This window comes from Pithys albifrons, chromosome Z (assembly GCF_047495875.1).
Source record: "Pithys albifrons albifrons isolate INPA30051 chromosome Z, PitAlb_v1, whole genome shotgun sequence".
Taxonomy (NCBI): domain Eukaryota; kingdom Metazoa; phylum Chordata; class Aves; order Passeriformes; family Thamnophilidae; genus Pithys; species Pithys albifrons.
In genome coordinates this window covers 81,197,227-81,221,232 of record NC_092497.1, presented here as the reverse complement: position 1 = coordinate 81,221,232, position 24,006 = coordinate 81,197,227, and the positions used below count along the sequence as shown (strand labels likewise).

The following is a 24,006-nucleotide window of genomic DNA, read 5'->3' as shown; positions in this document are numbered from 1 at the left end:
ATGAAAGTTAAGAAGCAGGTGAATAGTTTAGGATGACTAATTGGTTATGCAATAAATAATGTTATCATGAGTTCTGCTTTTGCAGAGGTAACCAATTATTGGCCTTGCAAATTCTATTTCTAAATAATATACTTTAACTATTTAATGACTTTAAGATAAGACAAGGTATTTAATGTAATACAGAACACATAATTAGTAAGTATATCACATCACATCCTTAGCACAACAAATTAACTACAAAAGCAAAGTAACTGCATTTCAAATGTTTGAGACAAAGCTCTACAAAAATATGCCAATACATGCATGCACTAATTGTTGAATATCAATCTTCTTTACTGAAAGTGTGAACTTGCTGTTTTATTTTCAATGCCTATTGCAATACCTCATATACAAAAGAAAAAACACTGTAAGAAGGCAAATAGAATTCAGTGCTCTGTGACTTTCATTGGCAACTAACTTGGGGAGGTGAGGGATCTTGAAGACTTCAGGGCAAAAAACGACGAAACCAAACCCCATACCTTCAACAGCCTTCTGTTTGTACCCTAAATGCTTTACCTGATCATGAATGTCGACCATGACTGCATTCTGCTGTGGCGGGTGAGCAGCTGGGTGCAACATACGAGGAGATACATTCGGTGGGCGAAAGGCTCGAGGCTCTTCTATTGCTTGCTGCTGTCCATAGGAGAGATGGTGATAGTTTTCATCCTGGCTAACAGAATTATGTCTGGTCAAACGATCTCTCCTGGTTCTCTGACGTCGAACAGGAGGACTGGAAATGCATTAAAAAAAAGAGAGATTATATAAATGACACAAATCTTTCTTAGTAATTAAAACCACAAGAGAATCAAGTATCAAGAAAGTTTTTGCACTGGAAAACTTTACTGGAAGAGGTTTATTAGGTTGGAATAAAACTTTTTAATGACAGAACTGCTAAAAGCCTTACAATGATAACTTTTTCAGTATGAAAATTCTTAATAGACTATAGGTTAATGCTGTTAAGGGAAGCAAGAGAAGAACTCCTAATAACTCCTTAAACTGTTAAAAAAACAACTTGGATTGCCATAAAAGTGCTCAAAAGTCAAGACAGCAATCTGCATAAGATTTTCTTGCATTTATTCTGTCTAAATAAAAATCCTTCAATAAATGATCACAGATTACCCCAGGCTCTTTGTTTCAACCATGCCACAGAATGGTGGTTACTCACTCAGTGACAGCAGACAAAGCAGTAGACTGCTCTGAAGAAACAAATTAATTTTTCAGCTCTCACATGTTCACTACATAACTGAGTGCTTTCCAGAATCCTCTCCAGAAGATCCCAGGAAACTGTGACTGTGCTATCCTTTCTTTTCCAGAGTGATTTAGAGCAGAGCATCCACTTCTTTTGAGCAACTGATCTACCCGTGTAGGACTTGATTTTGTGTTCTTACATAATTGTGCACATGTTCTGAGCAGAGTTGCTACTACCTTGAGCTGAGACTTCTGTAAATCAGAGACCAGTGGCTCAGGTTCAGCATTCAGAAATTGATGCACACAAACAAGGCATAAACTCAATATCTGAAGTTTTGAACAAGTCACTTCTCATTTATTTGGAAGCAGAAAGAACTGAAAGCACAAAATGATCTTGCAGTACTTTCAGCACATGCCTTCCAATCTTCAAAACATGTAAGTTACACTTCCCAGAAGGAACAGCAAATTGAAGCTATATGGGGTGAAATAGTTTCCCATTTAGGAAAGCAGACTGAAGGAACTAAACTGCAGAGAAGAGACAAAAAGGATCTGTGACCCTTAGACAAGAGTGCATGGAAGAGAACTTTTAACATTTCCCAATAAAAATCAAAATAACCTGAAACCTGTTGGCAAATCCCAGACACTTTTCAGCTTCAGTCCAACTTTTGTCCTCTGGGAAACAGACATACTCTGGGGAAGGGAGAGACCACTACTACCTATCCCAACGTTACTGTGAGTATATGCTAAAATGTCTCAAGCCAGTATCTTTCTGCCCTACTTCACAGGGATTTTATGCCATTATTGCTTATCTTAGAACAGAAACAAATGCTAATTCATGACAGGTCAGAGAGAAGTCGTAACATCAGCTCGTAGCACAGCACTCTTAAATAAACAAAAAACCCAAAAACATAAAAAATGCACATCTCTCTTCATTGTTACAAACTATCATGTCAAAACGTAGAAGCACTGAGAACCCAGATGTACAGTCTTACTAACGTATGCCTTAATTCCAGTTTCCTTCTGCAAAGGTTTTGCTGCACTCTCCATCACTACATTACTCGTGCAATACAACTGCTACATTCTCATTAGATAAAACTGGCATATATAATTTTTAACCACAGAACTACTAATGCAAAAGAAATTCTACTGTTTGCAGTACCAAGACTGGTTTAAATTTACTGTTTCCTGCTATGAAACAGAAATGCTCTGAATATTTCAACATAAAAGAATAGAAATTCTCTAACCACCACCAGTGCTGAAAAAGCAGGCTTCTCAGACAAGGCAGATTCTCCTAAAACTAGTTGTACCCTCTGTCTTTGTTAAAAGGTCTGGCTGTACTTTTCTGTGAACCCAGAACTGTGAGAAAGCATGGCCAACAAACGCTGGCAAAACTTCTGGAGTGTCTTTCTAAAATGAATGAAGTATCATTTTCTGATAAAACACAAAACTGGATTTTTTCCTATGCAGAATTATAAAGAAACTATACTTTCATTCAGCAAAATTCAGAGCATCTTGATACATAGCTTTATTTGCTTCCAAAATTACTGGAAATTACTTCAGAAGAATTGTCAAGACATGTGTCTGAACTATCATGAAACACCAGTAATGAACTTGTGCTTATGGTCCTTAAAAAGTAGCCATTAAAAAAAATTCTGTTTCTACATGCAGAGTATAAACATGGTAAATGCCAGATTACAATAGAGAGACAGGATGGAAGTGGTGAAAAAATTGCAGGAATTCCTACCCTCAGGTAAGAACAGCCATCAAAAGGTATCCATAACTGCAGAGTTAGTATGTGTAGGTCTTAGTATTTCTAATAAGGGCAATGGCTTTGCAGTAACACATTCTTGAATCCTGTTAGTTCAGAATTACACTCAAGAGAAGGAGGACAAGAAGCACAGATGAAAAGTAAGGCACAGCAATTGTACAGATCCCTGCATTTCACAATGACCAATGAAGATAAATTAGAATGGCCTTCTGTGTTTCATATAGGCATGCATCATTCTTTTACATTGGCAATTTATCTGCTCTATATATAATTGGACAAAAATCATTCTGCAAATTCACATCAGAATGTCACCGTTCTAAATGTAGTATTTATTTGCCTACTATGAATAAGAATAAAAAGAATCCCAGTAAGAATAAAAAAATCACAATGATCACAAAAATCACTGATATCAAGAGGTAAGGTCTAAATAGTAATGCAAGATGTGAAAAAAATCCAGCTAATAAAATAACCCGATGCAGACTGTCCTGACCAACGGGAATGAACTGGTAGGACAAAAGAGTTAATGCTGATGGTGCTGGGTCAGTGATGTCCACACTACATACACTGCAGAGGTTTTGCCTGAGCTTGTCCTAGCCTGTTTCCTTGAACTGAATGATCATCTGCGACTGGAGCGCACCTTTCACCTTATCTTAATCTGAAAACTTCATTAACTCTTGAGACCACTCTGCCATGGGAAGAGAAAACAAGTCAGGGAAAACAGGAAAATGGCTCCAAAAGCACATGCATAACCTCACCGAGAGCATCAGTAACAGATGCCCTCACAATCATCTTAACGAATCAGGTTTTTAATCCATGACAGTGGTTATTAGTGCTGGTTTGACTCCAGAGCACTCTAAGATTCAAAAAGATTCCTGGAAAACAAGAACAACGTATGTGTTGCTCTCCCTAACAATCCTGTTCTAGGAGAGAATGAAATTGGGTGCTATGCTATTCTGGAATGGATGCAGAGACAGCTCAAATGCAACAGTGCACCAAAGCTACAAACTGCAAGTGCAGGGAAACAAAGCACTGACACATCCAAACGTCTCTGACTAGAGCAAAAGCTTGTGAGCTGGCCCTAGAAGGAGTAATGCTTTGTGTCCACGATGCTGCTGCCAACTTAATTGCTCCTGTCAGACTGAAGATTGCTTTTTAATGAGGTGTCTCCCTGTTTGCAGAATGCCTTACTTGCAAAAGGCACAGTAACATCTGTCTGCATCTGAATGTCAGACACTTGTCCCATGCACTACCAGCACTCACACATTCCATCCTTCTCTTCATCCCACAGTACACCCACACTTCATAGATTCAGCTTGTAGCTTAAGCACTCTGCTTAACTCTGCTGGAGATGTTAATGAACACTGAAAAGAAATCTGTGTAGGCTGGATGGACACCAGACAAAAATGGCCAAATGCAGTATGTTCTAGACATCTCAATTTGAACTCTTTTGAGGTAAAGATCACTTTGTGGATTAAATGCCCCAGCAGAGCATCCCTGTAGCAAAGGTATGAAAGGTCTAATCTTCTGTCTTCACAGCAATCTTCAAGTTCACAATTCAACCTCTTTCTGACAAGCTGCTTTGAGAGCTGCCTATTTTACATGCCACTGACTGAAGCCAAGATACAAGACTAGAATGCTCTAAAATCTCTTGCCTCAGAAATACTCATGGCTGAGCATTGTTGGCAAATTCAATTTGTGGCATCTGAAGAAAACTGGCTAAATGTATCTTAAGTCTAATATTTTGCATTAATGAAAAGGCACAGACACTTTCTTTTTTAAAGTACAAACGAAGCCACAATATTTCTTAGAAGCAGAGTGACAATGTGTTTTAACTTGCATAAAATTACTCAGTATTTCTGAGGTGGAATGTGAGGCAATGAAAGCTTCTGTTTTGGATAACTATAAGAGCAAAAAAGTCTGTGGTTTTATGCTTTTCTAGACTATCACCCATCCAAGCACTAGTTTAATCTGCCCATCCCAATCTCTCTCTTCCATGACCATTGAAACTTCTTCCAACATCTCTGCTTTGAGAAGTTAATGAGCCACAAGCTAAAACAAACACAAAAATCTAACTCCTGTTGCATGTGAATCTCCCACTTCAAGCAAATATTTGATGCTATGTTAACCTCCACCTGCCCAGGCAGTATGCCTCATCTTTAACTCAGATTGTTTTTAAGTACAAGAATAATTGTGACTACAACAAAAAATCAGGTACTACATAAGTAACTCTTTACACCTTTAAGAGTAAGCCAATGAGAAAGATTTTTGTTTGCATTTTTCCACATGCTTTTTGCCTCAGTGCAGAGTGATAAGAGAATCAGGCTCATAAGTTAATGTGTTTTAAGCATTCTTTTCCTCAAGCCGACTATTCACATAAATTTACGAGATGATGCACAAACCTGAATTACTCCCAATAACTTGCAGTCATAACTGTAAGTACCTTACAGCTCAAAGGAAATGTTAACATGTTTACCATGTGTAATCTAGTCAGTGCTGCCCAAAATACATCTTACTTGAGCTAAAATTAGGAAGAATAAGAACTTGTTTCCCAAGCTACGCAGCTTGCTTACCTCCTCCTGTTTCGTGCAGGTGTGTTGCATCGTTCCCCTGAGAAGTGGTGTTGGCTGGGTCGGGCCAAAGGAGGCTGCCTATTTGATGTCATCTCCCATGGTCGCATTGGTGGTGATGGGGCTGGTGATGTTGCTGAATAGTCAAAGACTGAATGGGAAAGGCGCTGCCGCTTGGGACTGGGACTGTCTTCGCTCTACGCCAGTGCAAAGAAACCAAAACAAAACAAAAAACCCACTTCCAGATGAGTGAATTACAATCCATACTTCAGTACTACTTTGCAGCTAGCATTAGGAGTGGCTTATTCAAGACTGCACTAAAACACTGAGAAATTAAGAACCTGTAAGTAGTTGCCTATTTATTCTCTTTATAAACAGAAATTTTAAATGGCTCCCTAACCCCTGGAAGAATGAGTACTAAATTATACTTTACCAGCATTAAAATACATAAAAATTCTAACATCCATGCAAAATCAAAACTACATCAGAAAAGAGAGTAACATGAAAAAAAATAAGGCATAACCTATTTAACGTTCCTCCTGCCATGGCACTTACAGGCTAGAGAGCTGAAAAGATGTATAAGCACAGACTTCACAGCAATGGAGTCTCTATTAGTCAGTAGGCAGATGCCATACAGAGCTTGTGGGCTGCACTGCATCTCTTTATTATCAGGTCTGTACTTACACAGCTTATCAGACACTTGCTCTGTACTGCTGCCTATTTTGATTCTGCAAGCTCAACACAAGGATGCCTCATCCTTCTAGTTATTCATGTAATAATGTTCATTTATACACATAACCTGAAAAAAAGCAAACCATCAATCTCTGGTTAAGTCTGTGTACTTGTTAAAATTCCACAGGGACTACACAGTGCTCGAAATTTTCAGTGCTAGTGATATGAAGGTCCTTCACCTCCACGTGATTCTCTCCCAGCTGGTTATGAACACAACTACCTCTCCTCTTCCATGTGTGGCCATCCTTATTGAACCATTTAATAGAGCTGTCACCCTTTTCAGAAGTTCCCACCAATGCCTATGAAGTCAGCAGCAAACTATTCTGTCAAAATTATAACACGTCATACCATTAATAACCACGGCAACCGAAAACAGAGAAAAATACATGTCATACTTCAGAGCTCATCAAATGAGCACACAAAACCCACAGGAACTACCACACTGGAGCCATCCTTCAGTCCAAACATCACACGGGCTTCCCTGACAGAACTGATGCAAAGTGTAGTGTGTGGTCCTTTAGCTTAGTTAGGCCTTAGATTCAGTAGGCCTCAGTGTAATAGGCCCTAAGAGTGTTACAAAGATTAGAAGGGACAGGTCACCTGACTTAAGCAGCCAAAGAAGTATTTCATACCAGATGACACAAACTGAGACGCAAAGGGGAGTTTTTCCCTCTGCTCATGGCCCTGGTCTGGACAGGATGTGCTGTGCTGTTCTGCCACTGCTGCCCCATCGCTGCTGCTGCTTTGGGAAGTTAACATTTGTATTGTCCAATTCCACCTTTCCTTGCTAGGTATTTCTCAGGAGGGTTTGTGGGGTGGTTTTGTAGATTGGAGTAGTGAAATTTGTGTTTGGTAGAAGTGGGGAGTTATTGTTGTTTCTATTCTTACCTTTGTATATGTGTGTGTGTTACACTGTAGGTTGTTTTTAGTTTTCCCTCTTTTGTGCAAATACATAAATCAGTTTAAGTTTTTAGGGCTTTTTCCCTTTTCCTTTGGCAGGGGGAGGAGGGAGGCTGCACTGCTTGGTTGAATACGTGGTATTTTGCCAAGGTTTCAAACCAAAACAAGTGGTTTGCTGCTCTCCAGCTTCTCCAATCACCCCACCACTTCAATTTCAGTCCACCACAGCACTATCTCAATTAAACTTGCATGTTATTGCAGATATTTAAAGCAGAGAAAACAACTTGTCTGCAATGGCTCTGTGGCCCTCTCACAGTCCAGTAATGCACAGGTTGTTAGAGGACTTGTTTCAGATTCATTTGTAGACTGGGCTATGAACACCTTCTGGCTCTCAGCTTTACAGGGGCTGTTACTTTCTGAACACCATTGCATTGCCTCTTGGTAGGTCTCCACTGACATATAGTTTGTACTCCAGTGTTCTTTCTGCTGTAAGCATACTCTTTTTAACAATCAAAAGTTTTCACCAGTTTAAGAGAAAAAAAGGTATTTTTTCCTCTCTTCTGACTTGTGTAAATTACAAAATTCACAGTTTTTCATGCTCTTGTTTTCAAACACTTTAACACAAAGTGCAGTTTCCCCCTATTGCTCAGTCTCTTCTGAACTGCATAACTGACTGCACTTTAATGTTTCAGGGAAAAGTAGATCAAAAGAGAGGTATGCAGCTGAAGGTTCATGAAAGTAGATGTCCAGGCAAAGGGCGACTCTTCCAGAAGGCTGCCTGCCCTCAGAAGCTCAACACCAAAAACTGGAAGATAGTCCCTAAGTGCCTTGAGAGCAAAGATTCTGTAAAAATACCTTTTTCATTAGATTTCAGAGAACACTGCCAAAGGACAAATCATTAATAAACTATGCTACAAGAGCCACAGAAGGATGATTTGTGGCTCAATTTTTAACACGAGGATTACTAAACCTATTCAAAGAGAAAGGCAGGTAATAAAAATGCTAGTAAATTAAGTATTCTGGGATTTTTAAAGTGTAAAAGAGAATGTCAAATGGAAGAAGGAAAAAACTGTGTTTAGTGAAGCTGGCAGAAAACAGAATCCTGAAATAATAAAATAACCACTGCTGTCCTGACACATTCTATATATGCCCTTGGGTGGGGATCTTCCATTGCTATTTCTCTATTTTAAACCTGGGCACCCTCCCCAAGCATTCACATACCCTGCCCTGTAGAAAGCTGTCTACTTTGGAAAAACAGTTATTTGGTTATTATTTTCCTTTTATTCATGGAGCATACTACTTTGAGGACAGTGGAGATGCAAACTGCTAAGCCATGAGCCTTCATCATCATAGTAGCTCTCCAAATCCCCAAATCACTCCAGCTGTAATGTTCAAAATACAGTCTGGGACTACTGCTACCTTTTACAGCCATTAAGCTATGTATTTTTCTCATGTCCAAAAGGCAAAGAGATGGACTGCCTGAGGGGTATCAAGAACATTGTATGTAGCTTTTAACTATCAAGATAAGAGCATGACCTTTCCTTAAATGTACATTTAGCAAAAAGAGCATGATGAACAGGAATACAGATTCCTTCATATTGAAAAGAAACACTCAGGACAAAGTCATCAGATTGTTACTAGTAAAAGAAGCAGCCTATGTCAGGCCACTAAAACCTACAAACTCATTCCTAAAAGTGAGCACTCCATAGACATTCCCAGTAGTTTTGTCCCATTCACATCTGTGTACCCTAGAAACCTTTTTAACAGTAACAAAAGGTGATTAAAGAGTATGCCCATTTGCAAAAGACTCCTTTTAAAGGAAACCTACTACTAAAAAATGTAAGAAAACTTTGTCATACTACTTATAAATTTCTTGCAGTATTTTTTAATGTTTTATCTAAATGCTGTTCTATTTCATTTGCAAAAAACTAGATATTTTCACTAAGATAACACCCGCTGAGGTATTGCTTTTTCATTGTCCTTTTCCAGTCAAATTATAAATACTGCACCCACACAGGTTATCAGCCACCACAAAAGGGAATTATTACCAAAGCAATTGCTGCCAATATCTGAAGACCACTGTCCTCTCCAACTCCCTGCATATTCTCACTTAATGGTCCTGGGAAGCACAAGAAACTACTCCATGACCTTCATCTCGAATTCAGAGAATAAACCACAGCTATCTTGTAGCCCCCAAAAGACCAGTACTGTAAAAGTAAACTAATACTTCAGGAGTATTTTCAAGCATAGCCTTTTCCCACAGAAGGCTTTACACAAGTACAGTATTACAGGTATGGCCCCCATAAAACCCTACGAGGCTGAATGGAAATCTGCTGCCCCCATGTTCCCTCTTCATCAGTGCACCCTGAAACAGAAATCGTTTTTCCCCTGGTACAAACTGCCAAACTTCAACACTTATAAGCATTTTCAGATTTAACTATAGGCATCTGATGAGCTAGTAAACAGAGTATTTTGCATATCCTACCTGCTATGGTAGGATATATATTCCAACGACTGTGATCTATGTCCAAATACATCTATATCTAACAGAGAGTTATGTCCAAGTGCAGCAGCTTACTCACAGGCCAGGACTAACCTAATTTTAAGTACATTTTATGGCTCAGGTCTAGTTAGCTCTGAAATAGCTGTGCTCCACGATCCTAGAACAAAGACAAGGGAAGTCACCTATGTTAATGGAAGGAGTCACTGCAGCCCAGATGAGCTTGTAACATTACTGTCTTCTTCCATCTGCACCCCAGAAAGCAGCAGAGCAGAAGTTCAACTTGGGAGTGTGGCATTAACAAGGTAGAGCTTACAAGTTCACACCAGTTGCCCTTGTAACTGGCTCTACAGATATAAACTCCATAGGAAACCAACAAAATAACTCAGAAAGCTACAGCCTCTACAGCTCCCCACACCAAGAGCAGCATTCACTTCCATTACTGGCACTGCAAGCCTACAACTCCACTGAGACTCCTGTTGCTGGCCTAATTTCTTTCTACTCAAGCTGGTCTCAGCCTCTGCAGCACCACTCACACACACAGCATAGAAAGTGACATTACACAGAGAGGTAGTTTGGTAAAGATCTAATAAAACAGGACAGACTGCAGCAGCACACAGCTCAGCTAGACAAGTGTAAACAGTAGGCACATCATCTCCTCGGCTGGCACGGTCCCACTGACCTACTCCACTATCCCACATTCTCAGGTTTGTGTGAATGAACAGGTTTTGTTTCTTGCCTCTGTCTCCACTAAGTCTGTTTGGTAGGTCTGTGTCTCCCTGTATTTTACTTACGGCTTAGCCCTTTCCCTTAGAATGCCATTCCACCAGGCCTTCAATCAAAGAATCTCACAAATAAACATTCCCACATCCCACACACCCTCTTCAATTACTATCTGATCAGGTTTGGTCCTTTTATATCCCTCTCAATTTTTGTTGAACAGATTTCTGTCTCAATGTCCCTACTTATTCCTCCTTTTCTTATTGTGCCCTTATGACACTGAAAAGTTCATTCACCAGACACTCTCACATGAGCTGATGCTCCCTTTTTCTACATTCCCTGACAGAAATCACACAACTCTTACACTAATGATACACAGGAAAATTGTGCAGACACTGTTAGATACAACCCTGAAAGAGTGAGATGAAGACTACCTCTGAAAACAATAAAAACTAAGGATAATATAGAAAAAAACCAACAGCCTCTCAACCTTTGCCCTAAGAGAGAATATTTAACAAAAATTGAAAGGTTTGGTGTAGGGGAAGAAAATAATGTTATGGTAAACCAGTAGTTTTTCTCCCCCATCTGGGTATGTAAAGTCCCATAGAAGATTTCATCTTCTTGTCACAGTAACCCAGGACAGTTCACAACCCCTTATCTGCATCTACTTTTGCACCAGCACACATGATGGAGGCCAGCTGCAGATTTGGAATCCAGACAGCAGCACTTTCACTACACCAGCCAGTTTGTTAATGAGCAAAACAGGACACTGCATATACATCATATGTTAATCAGCACAAGTTTTATCATCTGCCCCTACTGTGCTTCCCCTTGACCTTCACTCCCCATCAGGTTCTCATTTTATTAGCACTGCTGTCCCAGCACTCACACTGGGGTGATGGCTCGGCTTTCACGAAAGCCAAAGCTGTCACTGCTCAGTGTCCTGCCTCATCCCTGGGGAATCTGCACCTGCACTCTGTGCAACACTGGGGAAAAAGAGAAACTGGATGAAAAAAGTGGGTTCATATTTATTTGTAAGCTGAGCTCTTGGGTACATAAAGCTCGACATTTCCTTAAAATACACTCTTAAAATTCTAGCTTTTAATAAATCTAGAAAGGAACTACTAAAAAGAAACAACTACATGCATTAAATTAAAAACCTTGGGCCACAAGTGGCAAAAAACGTAACAGATTTTATGAAAAAAATGGACTACTTCCAGGTCTACTTACTGTGCTTTTTCCAAGACAAAATAAAAAAAAAGATTACCCAGTTGGACACAAGGCTGCATGACAAAGGATTTGTCTATGTATAAAGATTTGCCAGCAGAACCATACTGCAATGATACACATATTTTACTGGCAAAAGCTCTTTAGAGGAACTTTATCTGACAAAATGAACATCAGAAGTAAGAATCTTTTGCTAGTATAATTGGATTTGCCCAAAGAATTTTCCTGGCTCAGTTGCACTGGCTAACGTAGTGATACTTTTCATCCTACCAAATGTGTGCCAGTCCAACTAGGACATAAAATACGGGGTGTTTGAATTCTGAAGTGCGAAGCAGGATTCAGAACCTTTGCTTCAATTCAGCACCCTTCATATGAGCTATATCTGTTCTCATGAATAAGAGAACAGGTTCAGGGCCTTCTCTGGTAAGAAGTGCAAAATGCTGTGACTGCTGACAATGAGCACAATCTTGGTGCAACAAAATGGTGAAGTGGAGGTAAATGGGCACATGATAAGAAAATAAAAATTCAAACACTGATGTGTGCACCCTGAATCCTCCAGGCACCAAATAAAAATCCTAGAAGGTAAACAATCAAGACATTAAAAAAGCACAAAGCACAGTTTAAAGTACCATTCAAATTTTACCAAATCTCAACATTACCATTAATATTCAGAGATACTCTTTCTCGACAGGCTTTCATTTCAGAATTGTGACCAAGACACAACTTGGAAACATGGCTGGATGGACACTAGACAATTTCCTGATGAGGGAACACTACGGGAAATCTGAATTTGTTCTAATAAAAAAATTGGCAAAGAAATAAAGCCCTTCCCAAATCTGCAAACTGTGTCAAACAAAGCAAGTAAACAAAAAGAAGGCTAAAATGAGCCAATTCTTGCAAAAGTCCTACGAGGCATCACCTGGAGTACTGTGTACAGCTCTGGCCTTCCCAGGATAAGAGAAACATGGGCATACTGGAAAGAGTCCAATATAGGGCCACAAAGATTGCTAAGCACCTAGAGCATCTCTCTTGCACAGAAAGGCTGAGACAGCCTGGAATTGTGCAGCCTGGAAAAGGAGAAGGCTCAAGGATATCTCATCAGTGAGACACTGGAGGCTCTGTTTGAACATGAGTAACACTTTTCTCTGAAGAGTGACTGAGCAGTGGCACAGGTTTCACAGAGAGGCTGTGGAGTCTCCCTTCCTGCATATCTCAAAAGCCATGGTGCTGGGCACTTGGCTCTAATGGGCCCTGTTTCAGCAGGCGAGTTGGACAAAATGAACTTCAGAAGTTCTTTCCAACTTCACTCACTCTGTGATTTTGCAATTTATTTTCATTCAATCCTGAACATCAGGCTTTTTGAAGCTATTTCCTGTGAAAGAAGAAAAGTGACATTCAAGTAATATTCTGAGGTAAGGCTTCAAGTTGTACCCTTGAGACACAAAGTATCCCTACTGTTCCCCACTGAACACTGGGTACATCTGAGTATTCAAAATGGTGTATCATTTCCCTCTGCACTTCAGAGCTTTTTCTTTTTAAGTTTTGCACTGTCAAGAATTAAGAAAATGAATCTGTAACTAGTACTTGGGATGAAAATTCCACAAATAGAGAACAAAAACTCTTGGAGAACTAAGCATGACACTAACTGTTCCTATGACTACAGCAAAGCACACCACAAAAAAAGGCAGTTCAAAAAACCCATCCTCCTGGTGACATCTCTCCGGATTTAGGGAGAAAATATTTTGTATTTCAATTCGGACAGAAGAGCACTTAGCAAGTCTCATCATTCTGAAATGAAGCCTACAGCATTTCGAAATAAGACCATGAGGTAACAAGTAAGGAACTTCATCTTAAATGAAACCAACACACAGTAACAAGGTTGCCAGTACAAAATTCACTGTAGCAGCATTAGATGAATCAGGTTTCTAAGTAATTTAAGTGAATCAAAGAGCCTTTCTGACAGTGGAACAGGACAACTTTCCACACAATTTGTAAAATAAAAGCAACACTATCAAACATGGTAAAAATAAGACGCAAGTCTATTTTTTTGGTCTTTCAAAGCTATGACGGTGTGTGTATATATATATATATATATATATATATATATCCATTAGGCTGCTACTGTATCTAACAACTGTCCCAAAACTTGCCATTAGTAATCTTCCTGGGCCATCCATAATTCATTCACAGTTAACAGGAATAATTCATTATTCACTGATATCGGGCAGAGAGGCCAATTCACTTTTCAGCACCAGAACTGACAACGAATCCTCCATAGGAAGTGCCTATAAAGCAAGACCTGCATCATGTTACTGCAAATCACATACCAGCAGCAGAGAGGAAATTCCACCAAATACCTTCATATTACTCAGGAGCAAAACACATTTTTTAATTTGTTGCTTATTCTATGTCAGACTGACATTTATTTCCAGTGTTTTCTCTATATTAATTTCTTCTCTGAAATCCATTTCTCATTTAACTGAATGTTTGGGATATACAAAACATTATGAGATAGCTAAGTATAAATTGATAAGGTTTTACACAGCAAGTATTTGAAACAGTCCTAAGAATTTGATTGATTATTAAATGTCAGTTTCTCCTCCTGAAAGCTGGAATATTACTTGGCTGCATATAAAGTTGAAACGCATAGGAACATTAGAAAAAATGTAAAAATATCACCATTGCTTTTGGCATTACAGTACTAAATAGCAAAAAGAAAACAAGGAAATTGTATTTAGTAAGCATACACTTCTTATTTACATGTTCTTCTGCTCACACAAAAAAACAATGCAAACCACAGATCCCAGCCAAAGCACCTCCTTTTGTAATACTGAAGCAGGTTTAAGAACCAAGGAATCTGACAGACCCCTCAAAGTTCTTCAAATTGATTTTTTTTACTATTTGTTGTTGCTTGCAGTACTTGCTGCATGCAAACAAGAATCCCTTGAAATATAATATTTTCAAACAATTTCTTGGAGAAATGAAACAAAGCAATTTAAATGCTGCTAAACTCACAAAAACATTGCCAAGTACTTATTTTTGTGTCACATTATGGTGGGTTTTTTTCTGAATGGGGATCCTTAACTCTCAATATAAAACACCAGCCAAACTTCAGTAAGGAAAAAAACCCTCAGGTATACCTCCCTTTCTACTAAAAAAAAAAAAAAAGTTGTTGGAAAAATACTAATTTCACTTTAAAAACCCAATTTATGGTCTCAGTTTTTAACTCACCTTTTTTATTGGTGTGGGTAACAGAAAATAGGAAACAGTTTGTGTTATTTCTGGACGTTTCCTGCAGTAAATATGCATTATGGTAGTATTTCAGGCTTTCTTAAAACTGGAAACTTAAAAAGTAATGTCACAAATAGCACTGATATCCACTAAGTTTTTTTTAATATATTTTCCATTGGCCATTTCTTACCAGTTCATCTCCAAATTACCTATCAACTGAGGCAAAGTGTCCATGTCTTGACACCAACACCACCTTATACAACACAGAAAGTGTGACTTCAGAGATGGTGCTAAAAACATTCTCTGAACCTCCACAGGGCCCTGATCGGTACTTTGTGTGTAAACAGAAGGTAATCTCTTAATTGAAATCACAGAATGATAGATACAGAAAGAGGGCTTCACATGTATATAATTAAAATATATTTATTACTGTAAAAAATTACTTCTAATGTCAAAAAATGTAGGGAAATTTATGTATTTAAAATGATGCCAGGGTGAGACCAAAGCAAGCCGTTCAGGTACAGCCACATTTCAGAGATACAAGTTTGCAACTTCTACAATAATTCTACTCTTTCAGCTGACGGGGGCAGGGAGTCTGGCCCAAAGTTGCTTCACAGCAAAGTCTTTGCTGCACAGAGTTTGCATGTAAGGTGTTGTCTTGGTTTGAGATAAGCAACTGCCAACCCCCCCAAGCACAGAGAGAAAAGCCTCCCTCCTAACACCAGGGAAAGGGAGGAAAAGAGAGGGGAAAGAAAAAAAAACACTTCAAACTGCATTTATACTAAATCTACATATATTTTTCACAGAAAGAAAGAGACAATTAGAAGAGAGTACAAATATTCACTCACACAAGTCTGCAACAAGTTCCCCACCTCAACTTCTTAATGAACACACAAACTTTACTGTCTTAACTACACATTACTTAAGAAGAAGCTTATTCCCCAGGGAGACAAACCCAAGCAGAAAGGAGAGACCCAGAACAACACATTTTACTTTCCTGAGGTACCCTGTGAGCCAGTGGTGGGCCTGGTCCTCTCCATCCCCCCTGGGACAGCATCGTGTGTCCTCCCAAGAGGAGGCTGAGAAGTGACTGCCTTAACCACTCCCACACTGGTTCCTACTGCCCTGGAGATGATGTCATAATGTGGTATGGAATACAAACTTACTGGCTAGAAGAGGTCAGCTGTTAGCTCAGCCCAGCTCAAGTCAGCTGACAGCTTCAGCCTAGTCCCAACTACAGAGCCCAACTCTAGGCCCACCTGGGTGAACCCATAACAGGTGTGTATTCACTATTGAGTTTGCCACTCAGGCATGTGAATCCAACAACACAGGCACGTCTCAGAGCCCAAATCTAGGCCCACCTGGGTGAACCCATAACAGGTGTGTATTCACTACTGAGTTTGCCACTCAGGCATGTGAATCCAACAACACAGGCACGTCAACAGAGACGGGCTAACCAGGACAAATTTCAAAAAAATGCTTCCACTTAAAAAAGATTTCCCCCCTACATTAAACTGCATATACACAGATGCACACAAGTACACACACACATACATAAAACACAATACACATACATGGACGAGCTAGCATTTGAGCACTGAAGACTGAAACTTCTTATTTGGGTAAATTAATGTTATATTGATGATATTTGTTGCCAAAGAGTTAAAATAAACCCAAACACTCATACCAATAGAAACGTTACACTGTTATAACTATTGTCCCCAACAGGCACAAGGGCAAGTCAGCATTCAAAATCTGTTCCTGGTAAAAGGACAACCAGGATAGATCTCAAATCTATTGTGGAAAAGCATATTCACACTTGGCTGCCCTCACTGTCATTGCTTGTATGTTGTGCTAAGTTAACCTAAAAGAGGAATACAGGAGGACACATTGCAGGTCCTTAGCTTCAAGAAAGAGATCTTTACACTTATTTTAGAAAAGGAGATTGTAGTCATGTAAAGTCAAAGGAAGGTTTGTTAATAAAAAGCAAGCCACATGATACACATCACATGATATGTGAGGGGAAAAAAGCCTCAGTCCCCTGAACACATTCAAATAAGCACAGTTTGCTGGCTCACTTCTTAAACCTCATCCCACACTTTTACTAAGGAGAAAAAAAGCACTAAGAACTTGAAGCATGTAAGAAATTTGGTGAGATGTGTCCTTTTTTAAAGCAGTCTTAAGCTCTGCCCAATGCTGAACAAGGTCTCTATCACAGCTATGGACTGTTAAGCCACATTTCAGCAACAGATCCATGTAAACCTTCATATATTGAAAGCAAAGCCAAAGATAACCAAGGCTGTATCATGACTGTATTTGCATTTGAGAAAGTGCTCTGACTGTTCTCTGATACAGTAAAGAACTGTGAATAGAGGAAGAAAGGTTCACATATGATCTCTAACCTATGATCAGTATGACCAAAAGTATACTGGCCTTGCCAGGCCCTTCATGTTCACATCTGAACATTTTTCTCAAATACATACTCATCCACTTGGAACTTTTTATTTACCTTCACAAGTTCCCTCCACAACTTCATTTAAATGAATACCCATTCCTAGTCTTTCATGTCTCCAATCTCTTCATTTCCCCTCTTGCTTTATGTACAGTTCTGATGTTTCCCCAAGAGACATGGAGGACACCAGAGCAAAAACACCCTCCCTCAGTAGTTACCAACAAAATAGTTTAAATGTCCTTGCAAGAGACTGATTTCAAAGACTCAGATTTTCAAAATGCAGCTCACCAAAAATATTCATCATATCACAGCTTTTTAAAGGAACAATCCCAACACAGATCTTCTAAAGAAAGAAACTGAGTAAGGAAGTACAGTCCTTAATCTTTGTGTAGAGAGAAAGCCATCTCCTCAAGCTTTCATGAAGACTGCCAGGCAGAGTATCTGCTAAGCAGCACCATAAATTGTGCCATGAATGTTCTCATCCCTTCTCACACTATTTACTTTCACTGCAATGTGAAAAAAAAATTGGGCACTTCTGTCAGAAGTTAACAAAGGTGGAAACTACAAAGCACAAGAGTAACATAAGAGGCTCTGTGGAGAGGATGCTGACTTAATACAATTTCTGAGTCTTCCCAGGACAGAGGTGTTCACAGATTTTGGGCTAAGAACAAAACTGCAAGAGTGATGACAGGGCTGCTTACACAGAAAGTAAGCAAAGCACACACAGGAAGCACTGTGTGTTTTTGTGGTATCTGAGGGTGTAGAGGGAAATATAAAAAAAGCAATGTTATTGCAAAAAAAAAGGTAAAAAATTCTGTGATAGCAAATCTGAAGTGTACTCACAAAGAACCAGGAACTGAGACATTAAAGAGAGAAGGTCTAATTTTCTGAGAGGGGAAGAGCAAAGTATCAGTCTTTCTACTGCTGCAATGCCAACAGAAGACACCAGCTGAGCCAGATATATGTTGCTTACCTATTTTTCTACCAGGTTCCAGTGTAATCCAGACAAATTGGTTGGAAGGCAAACAGCAAAATACTTAAGGTGTGAAAAGGGCCTCCTTTCCCCCTTTTCCCTTCCCACCGTTTTTAAAGAACTGCCGTGGTTAGCATTTTACTGCCGTTAAAGACCAAAATCAGCTCTAGCCTTGGATGTTCTGACAAACAGACATCAGCAGAGGGCACCAAAAGGCAGAGTAAGATTCCTCGATCTTTCAAGAGCTTAGTAAAACAGGAACCTATATGCTCCCACGTGAAGCTAAAGAGTAAAAAAAAACCCAAAATCATCCTGTTACATCATAAACCCAATCAAGTTCTGCCCAAAGAATTTAAATGCTCCCTATTAGATTATTTACCTTGATTAGAGATACTTACACAGAGAAGGTAACCACAAGTTCTATTTCTGTATGAACTGATTAAGTCAAGACTCTATCTTCCTGAATTTTCAAGAGTCACTCCTCCACAGTGAAAGCAACTCTCTGACTGAAAACAGGAAAAAAGAAATTTCACATCTTTCCTACTCTTGCCTTTCAAATTCCTCTGGGAAGGGGAAGTGGAGGTGGTGGAGCTACACACAGAGAGTAACTGAGAAAACCTTTAGAAGTCCAAGACTTGCTCAGTACAATCTAATTCTCATTAGATTCGTTAGTAACTCAGCCCCTGTAGTTTCCATGAACAAATGTGTGTGACAGCTTTGACATGCAACAAGAGCAGAATTTCACAGTGCAAGAGGGCAACTCAATCATAGGTCTGAGGAAGTAACTTCTCTTTCTAAGCACACTCTTTTTATGCTTGAGTAAGACATGTCATTGCAACTCAAAAAGACTTTCTTAGCAAAGAGTTGAAAAACTATTTATATCATATAAATTATCTTCTATTACAATGTCAATAAATCTTACTGAAAAAACGTATTCCAATAAGCTGATGCATAAACTTGATATATCACAACAGTACTAAAGCCAGAAATATCAGCTTCTGAGCCAAAAACATATCCTTCAGGAAAAAAAAGACAATTGCATACTTGATTCCCACACCACTTCAAGTACAAAGCAAGGACAGATCAACTTGCAATTTCAATTTAGTATTTGTTATCGTTTTATTAATTAAAAGAACCCAACAACAAATTGAACCAGATGAGAATCAAACAAGCTTAACCTGCCCTGTAAGTAGAGGAGATGACAAAGATTCACAAAGGAGGATCACGAGATCACTAATTTGTAAGACTCTTTTATTGACACACCACTTGTCACAATTACCACATTTCACATGTACTGCACCTCCCAGTAACAGCTCTCTGAAGACTTTCTTTGCATTGTTATTTTATGTTTGCATAGGTTTTGTTTTTTCCTAGAGATCTGGTGAGTAAGCATGACCAAAAATGTTACCAACTCTCATGAGCCATTAGATCTGCCAAAGAATCCAGTTGCTCTTCTGTCTCATATTTAATCCTGTAATGAGTGCACCCTCCTTTCTCTCACTGCACGCTGGTGTCCAAATGGGATGTTTTCCTCTCTCTGAACAGTGATCTCCAATACTGTGCCTGCAACACCCCTTTGAAGACAACAAATGTAAGATAATGCTGTGGAACAGTTGAGGAGTCTGTTGGGCCAGCAGGCTCCCTGCGCATAAATACCATAAATTTGGCAACTGAAACCAAAGTACTGGCCTCATTTGAAGGACATTTAAGAACAAGCACATCAGCAGCAACACCTAATCAAGCAGTAGCAGTACCTGAGAAAGGCAGACCATTAGTAGTTGTGTTCATCTTACCGGTTCACTTCACATGTGATGAACTTATTCGAAAATACTCATCTTCACCAAGTATTACCTTCAAAAACTTGTTTCAAAATGCTAATGCTATACATTCATAAACATTCCACAACTTACAGTTCAGTGACCATCTGTGTAATAACTAAAGTATGCACTCTAAACAATTACAACTTAAAATGGATGTCCTAAGTACACATTTCAATGCACAATCTTTTGTAAAACACAGTTCACGAGGAAACAGAAAGCATCCTTCTGGCCTAAGTATTAAAAAAATGTAAAAATCTCCTTTGTGTTCCTTCGGAATAGGAATTAACTCACATCAGGTGAAGAACACTAAATATCGTAACACTACGTTTCCTAACACCAGTGTTTCCTTAAACAGTTCTTTCTACCCGCTAATTTAAGAGGACTGGAGACACCTGGAGCCTTCCTTTGACCGGAGGGTGTTCAGTGCTCCCCAGGCACGCACTTCCCATCGCCTTGGCGGCGGCCACCGAGCCCGCGCGTCCCGAGGACAGCGCACAGCAGCTCAGTCGGGGAAAGCCAGTCCAGGTTGGGGATCCGGCTCTCCCTTTTGCCAGAGCAGACCGAGCACCTTTAACAAGACCGGACAGCTGTGTGCCCGTCCCGCTCCTGGCTCCCTCCCGGGCCGGCCCACGAGGAAGGAGCGCGTCTTCCGCGCAGGGCACCCGGTGGGGTCGCTGGGGCTCCTTCCCAGCTCCCCGCGCGGACGGCGGCCCGACCGCACCGGGCATCGCCGCTTCCCCTCCCAGGCCCCGCCCGGCGCTGGCCCGCTCTGCTCGCCGCCCTCGGCACCGCCCCCACGTCCGTACCTGCGGCTCCGAGGCCGCCGCAGGGCTCCGATCCGCCGCCGGCCCCGCTCCTCTCCAGGCCCCTCTCCGCCTTCGCTCCTCCCCGGACCCCTCTCCTCTCCCCGCTCCTCCCCGGACCCCTCTCCTCTCCCCGCTCCTCCCCGGACCCCTCTCCGCCTCCGCCGGGGCCGCGGGGCCGCCCCGGGCCGGGCCCGCCGCGCGCGCTTCCGGGAGCGACCCCCGCGCGGGGTGACGTCACTGCGCGGGGCGGGCACGGTCAACGCGCGTGCGCGGAGGGAGGGGCCTGCCTGATCCCGCCGGGGTTTGCCGTCCCACGAACGGGGACCCCGGAACGGACCGGCCCGAACGGGGACCCCCGGAAAGGACCGGCCCGGGAACGGGGACCCCCGGACCGGACCGGCCCGAACGGGGACCCCGGAACGGACCGGCTCGAACGGGGACCCCGGAACGGACCGGCCCGGGAACGGGGACCCCCGGAACGGACCGGCCCGAACGGCGACCCCCGGACCGGACCGGCCCGAACGGGGACCCCAGAACGGACCGGCCCGAACGGGGACCCCCGGAACGGCCCGAACGGGGACCCCGGAACGGACCGGCCCGAACGGGGACCCCCGGAACGGACCGGCCCGAACGGGGACCCCCGGAACGGCCCGGCCCGAACGGGGACCCCGGAACGGCCCGGCCCGAACGGGGCCCCAGCCGCGGGATCGCTGCGCACAGCCCGGCCCCGCACACCACCGCGGCAACGGGGCCGTGGCACCGATGGCCGCCTTTCAGTCTTTCCCTAAATATCTCCCGGGACGGAGAGCCCACCGCCTCTCCGGGCAGTCTGCTCCAGGGTTTAACCATCCCTTCCGTGCAGGAATTCTTCCCAGTGTCCCACCTGGACCTCCCCTGCCTCAGCTTACGGCTGACAGTGCCTCTCGTCCTGTGGAGAGCAGAGACGATCCCCACGTGGCACACCCTCCCTCGGGAGACACCGGAGCGGCTTCCGGCAGGGCTGCCCAACAAAGGGAGCCCCAAAGGGCGCACGGCTCAGGCTGCTCCCCTTCAATAACACACCATGACCCTGCTCTTCACCTTTCGAACCTCCCTCTGCTCTCTGCCTCAGCCTAACTAAAAATTTCCCCAAACTGAGCCAGGAAAACCATCTGAGGTAGATACAAAGAATTCATGTTGTAAAGGAGAAGATTCATTGGGCATGAAAGTGATTTAAAATCACTAAATTACATCCTTGCCCGATGTAAAATGAAAAAGGCAAAAGGCTGCTCAGTGAACATAGGCAGGACAAACCAAGGGGGCAAGGGGTCCATGACAACAATACATCCCATGAGGGATGGATTTGAGCTGTCCTATTGGACAGGAAGTTTTTCCCATTTTGAAATTGGAGAGAACAAAGGAAATTCCTTTCAATATTCTCATTTTTCCAAGGGTTGTCCCTCAGGAATCTGCATATAGAGGTGCATTTGTCTTGCATTATACATCACATACAGATAGAATGTGATGGATCCTTCAAATGTCCTCTTTTCTGAATAATTTTTTTGATCATCTAGGGATGACTTCCATAGGCTTATGCCTACTCTGCACCACCCAAAGTGGAAACCAAAGCAAATTATGTTTTTTATTGGGCTAGAACTTGTAAAATATTAGTAAAATATTTCTCTTCTTGTGAAAATATTTTGAGTAAACTGACAGCCCTTCGCATTACAGACAGGCAAATGAGAGTAATTTCACAGAACTGTTGGAAGGGACCTCTTAACTGTCAGGGTGGTCAGGGACTGGAACAGGTTGCCCAGAGAAGTCAGAAATGCCCATCCCTGTGAGTGTACAAGCAACCTGGTCTAGTGGAAGGTGTCCCTGCTCATGACAGGGGAGTTGGAACAGGATGATCTTTAAGGTCCCTTTCAACCCAGACCACTCCATGATTCTATGATCTAATTACTCTGTACCTTCCAGTGACACTAAGTGCTAGTGCTGTAACTTCTCTCTTAAACCAGAAGAAGCACAGAGTTCAGTGGCACATCTGAACAGAGTACAGATAGTCTGTTACGAGGACAGTTCACTGTTTTTCCAAGCAAGTGTTTATTTTAATCAAGGGATCAACTAGAATTTTCTATAAAATGCAAGGCAAACAGTTCCATGTATACTCTCACAAAAATCAAAACTCTTACCAAATAAAACTGACACCTGAGGGAAAAATACGTCTTTGAAATACATCCAAACCCACATTCCTCCCACTTTTTGTACTAGTTCTGCTTGGTTAATCTTCTACAGTTGGGACTTCTCATTTGATGCAGAATCAATACCAGTGGCAAAGGTTGTTTTCTTCCACCATCTCAAAATATGCAAAAAAGTAACATTTGGCCCAGTCTCTCTGTTAATATGGAGGAAGGTAACGTGCCAAACAAGCACTCTTCTGAAAAATGTACCAGGCAAGCTGCCACACCCCTTCCTAATCCCTCCCCCCAAACCAGTGAAGCACCTAAAAAACTGAATTGCCAACAAGACTCAAACCAGTTTTAATTACATTGATACAAAATAAAACTAAGACAAGACAATCACCGTAACACACAGGTGATCTTCCACATAATGACAGAAAAGGAAAATGGTTAGTTTGGTGCACTAGGATGGCTCTGAAAGGAAACTTCTCCGCCTGTTTTCTCACCCAAGAAACTTCCAGTAACAGTGTACACAAAAAACAAGGCAGTGGATACTGTTGAAAATAGCTAACTGATCAATCAAGTGGAAACTGAAAATAACATTGGCCATATTCTAGATAGCATTTTTTACTGATATCTGTAGATTGAACAAACCTAAGGTGGTAGCTAAAAATAAAATTAAACTAAAAAAACAAACAACAAAAAACTGACAAGAAAATACATGCAAACGAACCAACACACACAAAAAGAAAGACCCAAAAACTGGAAGAAAGAAAGAGTGAAAGACAAAAAAACCAAAAACAAGGCAGTAGAAGAATTAAAGAATCTTTCACTGAAAACAAATTGATCACTAGGTGTCCTAGTTCAGCAGGAGGGACCAGCTAACCCTGTGTGGGGGTGATCAAAGCTGTGTATTCTACCCCC

At 41.4% G+C, this 24,006-nt stretch overlaps 1 protein-coding gene across 4 annotated transcripts in view; it reads right to left on the bottom strand.

The window, feature by feature from the left end:
• RNF38 (ring finger protein 38) overlaps window positions 1-24,006 on the bottom strand; it is a 116,539-nt gene that overhangs the window by 28,779 nt on the left and 63,754 nt on the right. For 2 of the 4 annotated variants that reach the window (XM_071580813.1, XM_071580812.1), the window contains exons 3-4: window positions 5,566-5,759; window positions 556-769 (exon numbers count right to left, since the gene is read on the bottom strand). In XM_071580813.1, coding sequence (XP_071436914.1) covers window positions 556-769; window positions 5,566-5,672 — 321 coding nt within the window. In that variant the 5' untranslated portion in view covers window positions 5,673-5,759. Of the gene's footprint in view, window positions 1-555; window positions 770-5,565; window positions 5,760-20,923; window positions 21,011-21,831; window positions 21,856-24,006 lie in introns of those variants that run through there. The other 2 variants (XM_071580815.1, XM_071580814.1) reach the window with 2 other exon arrangements.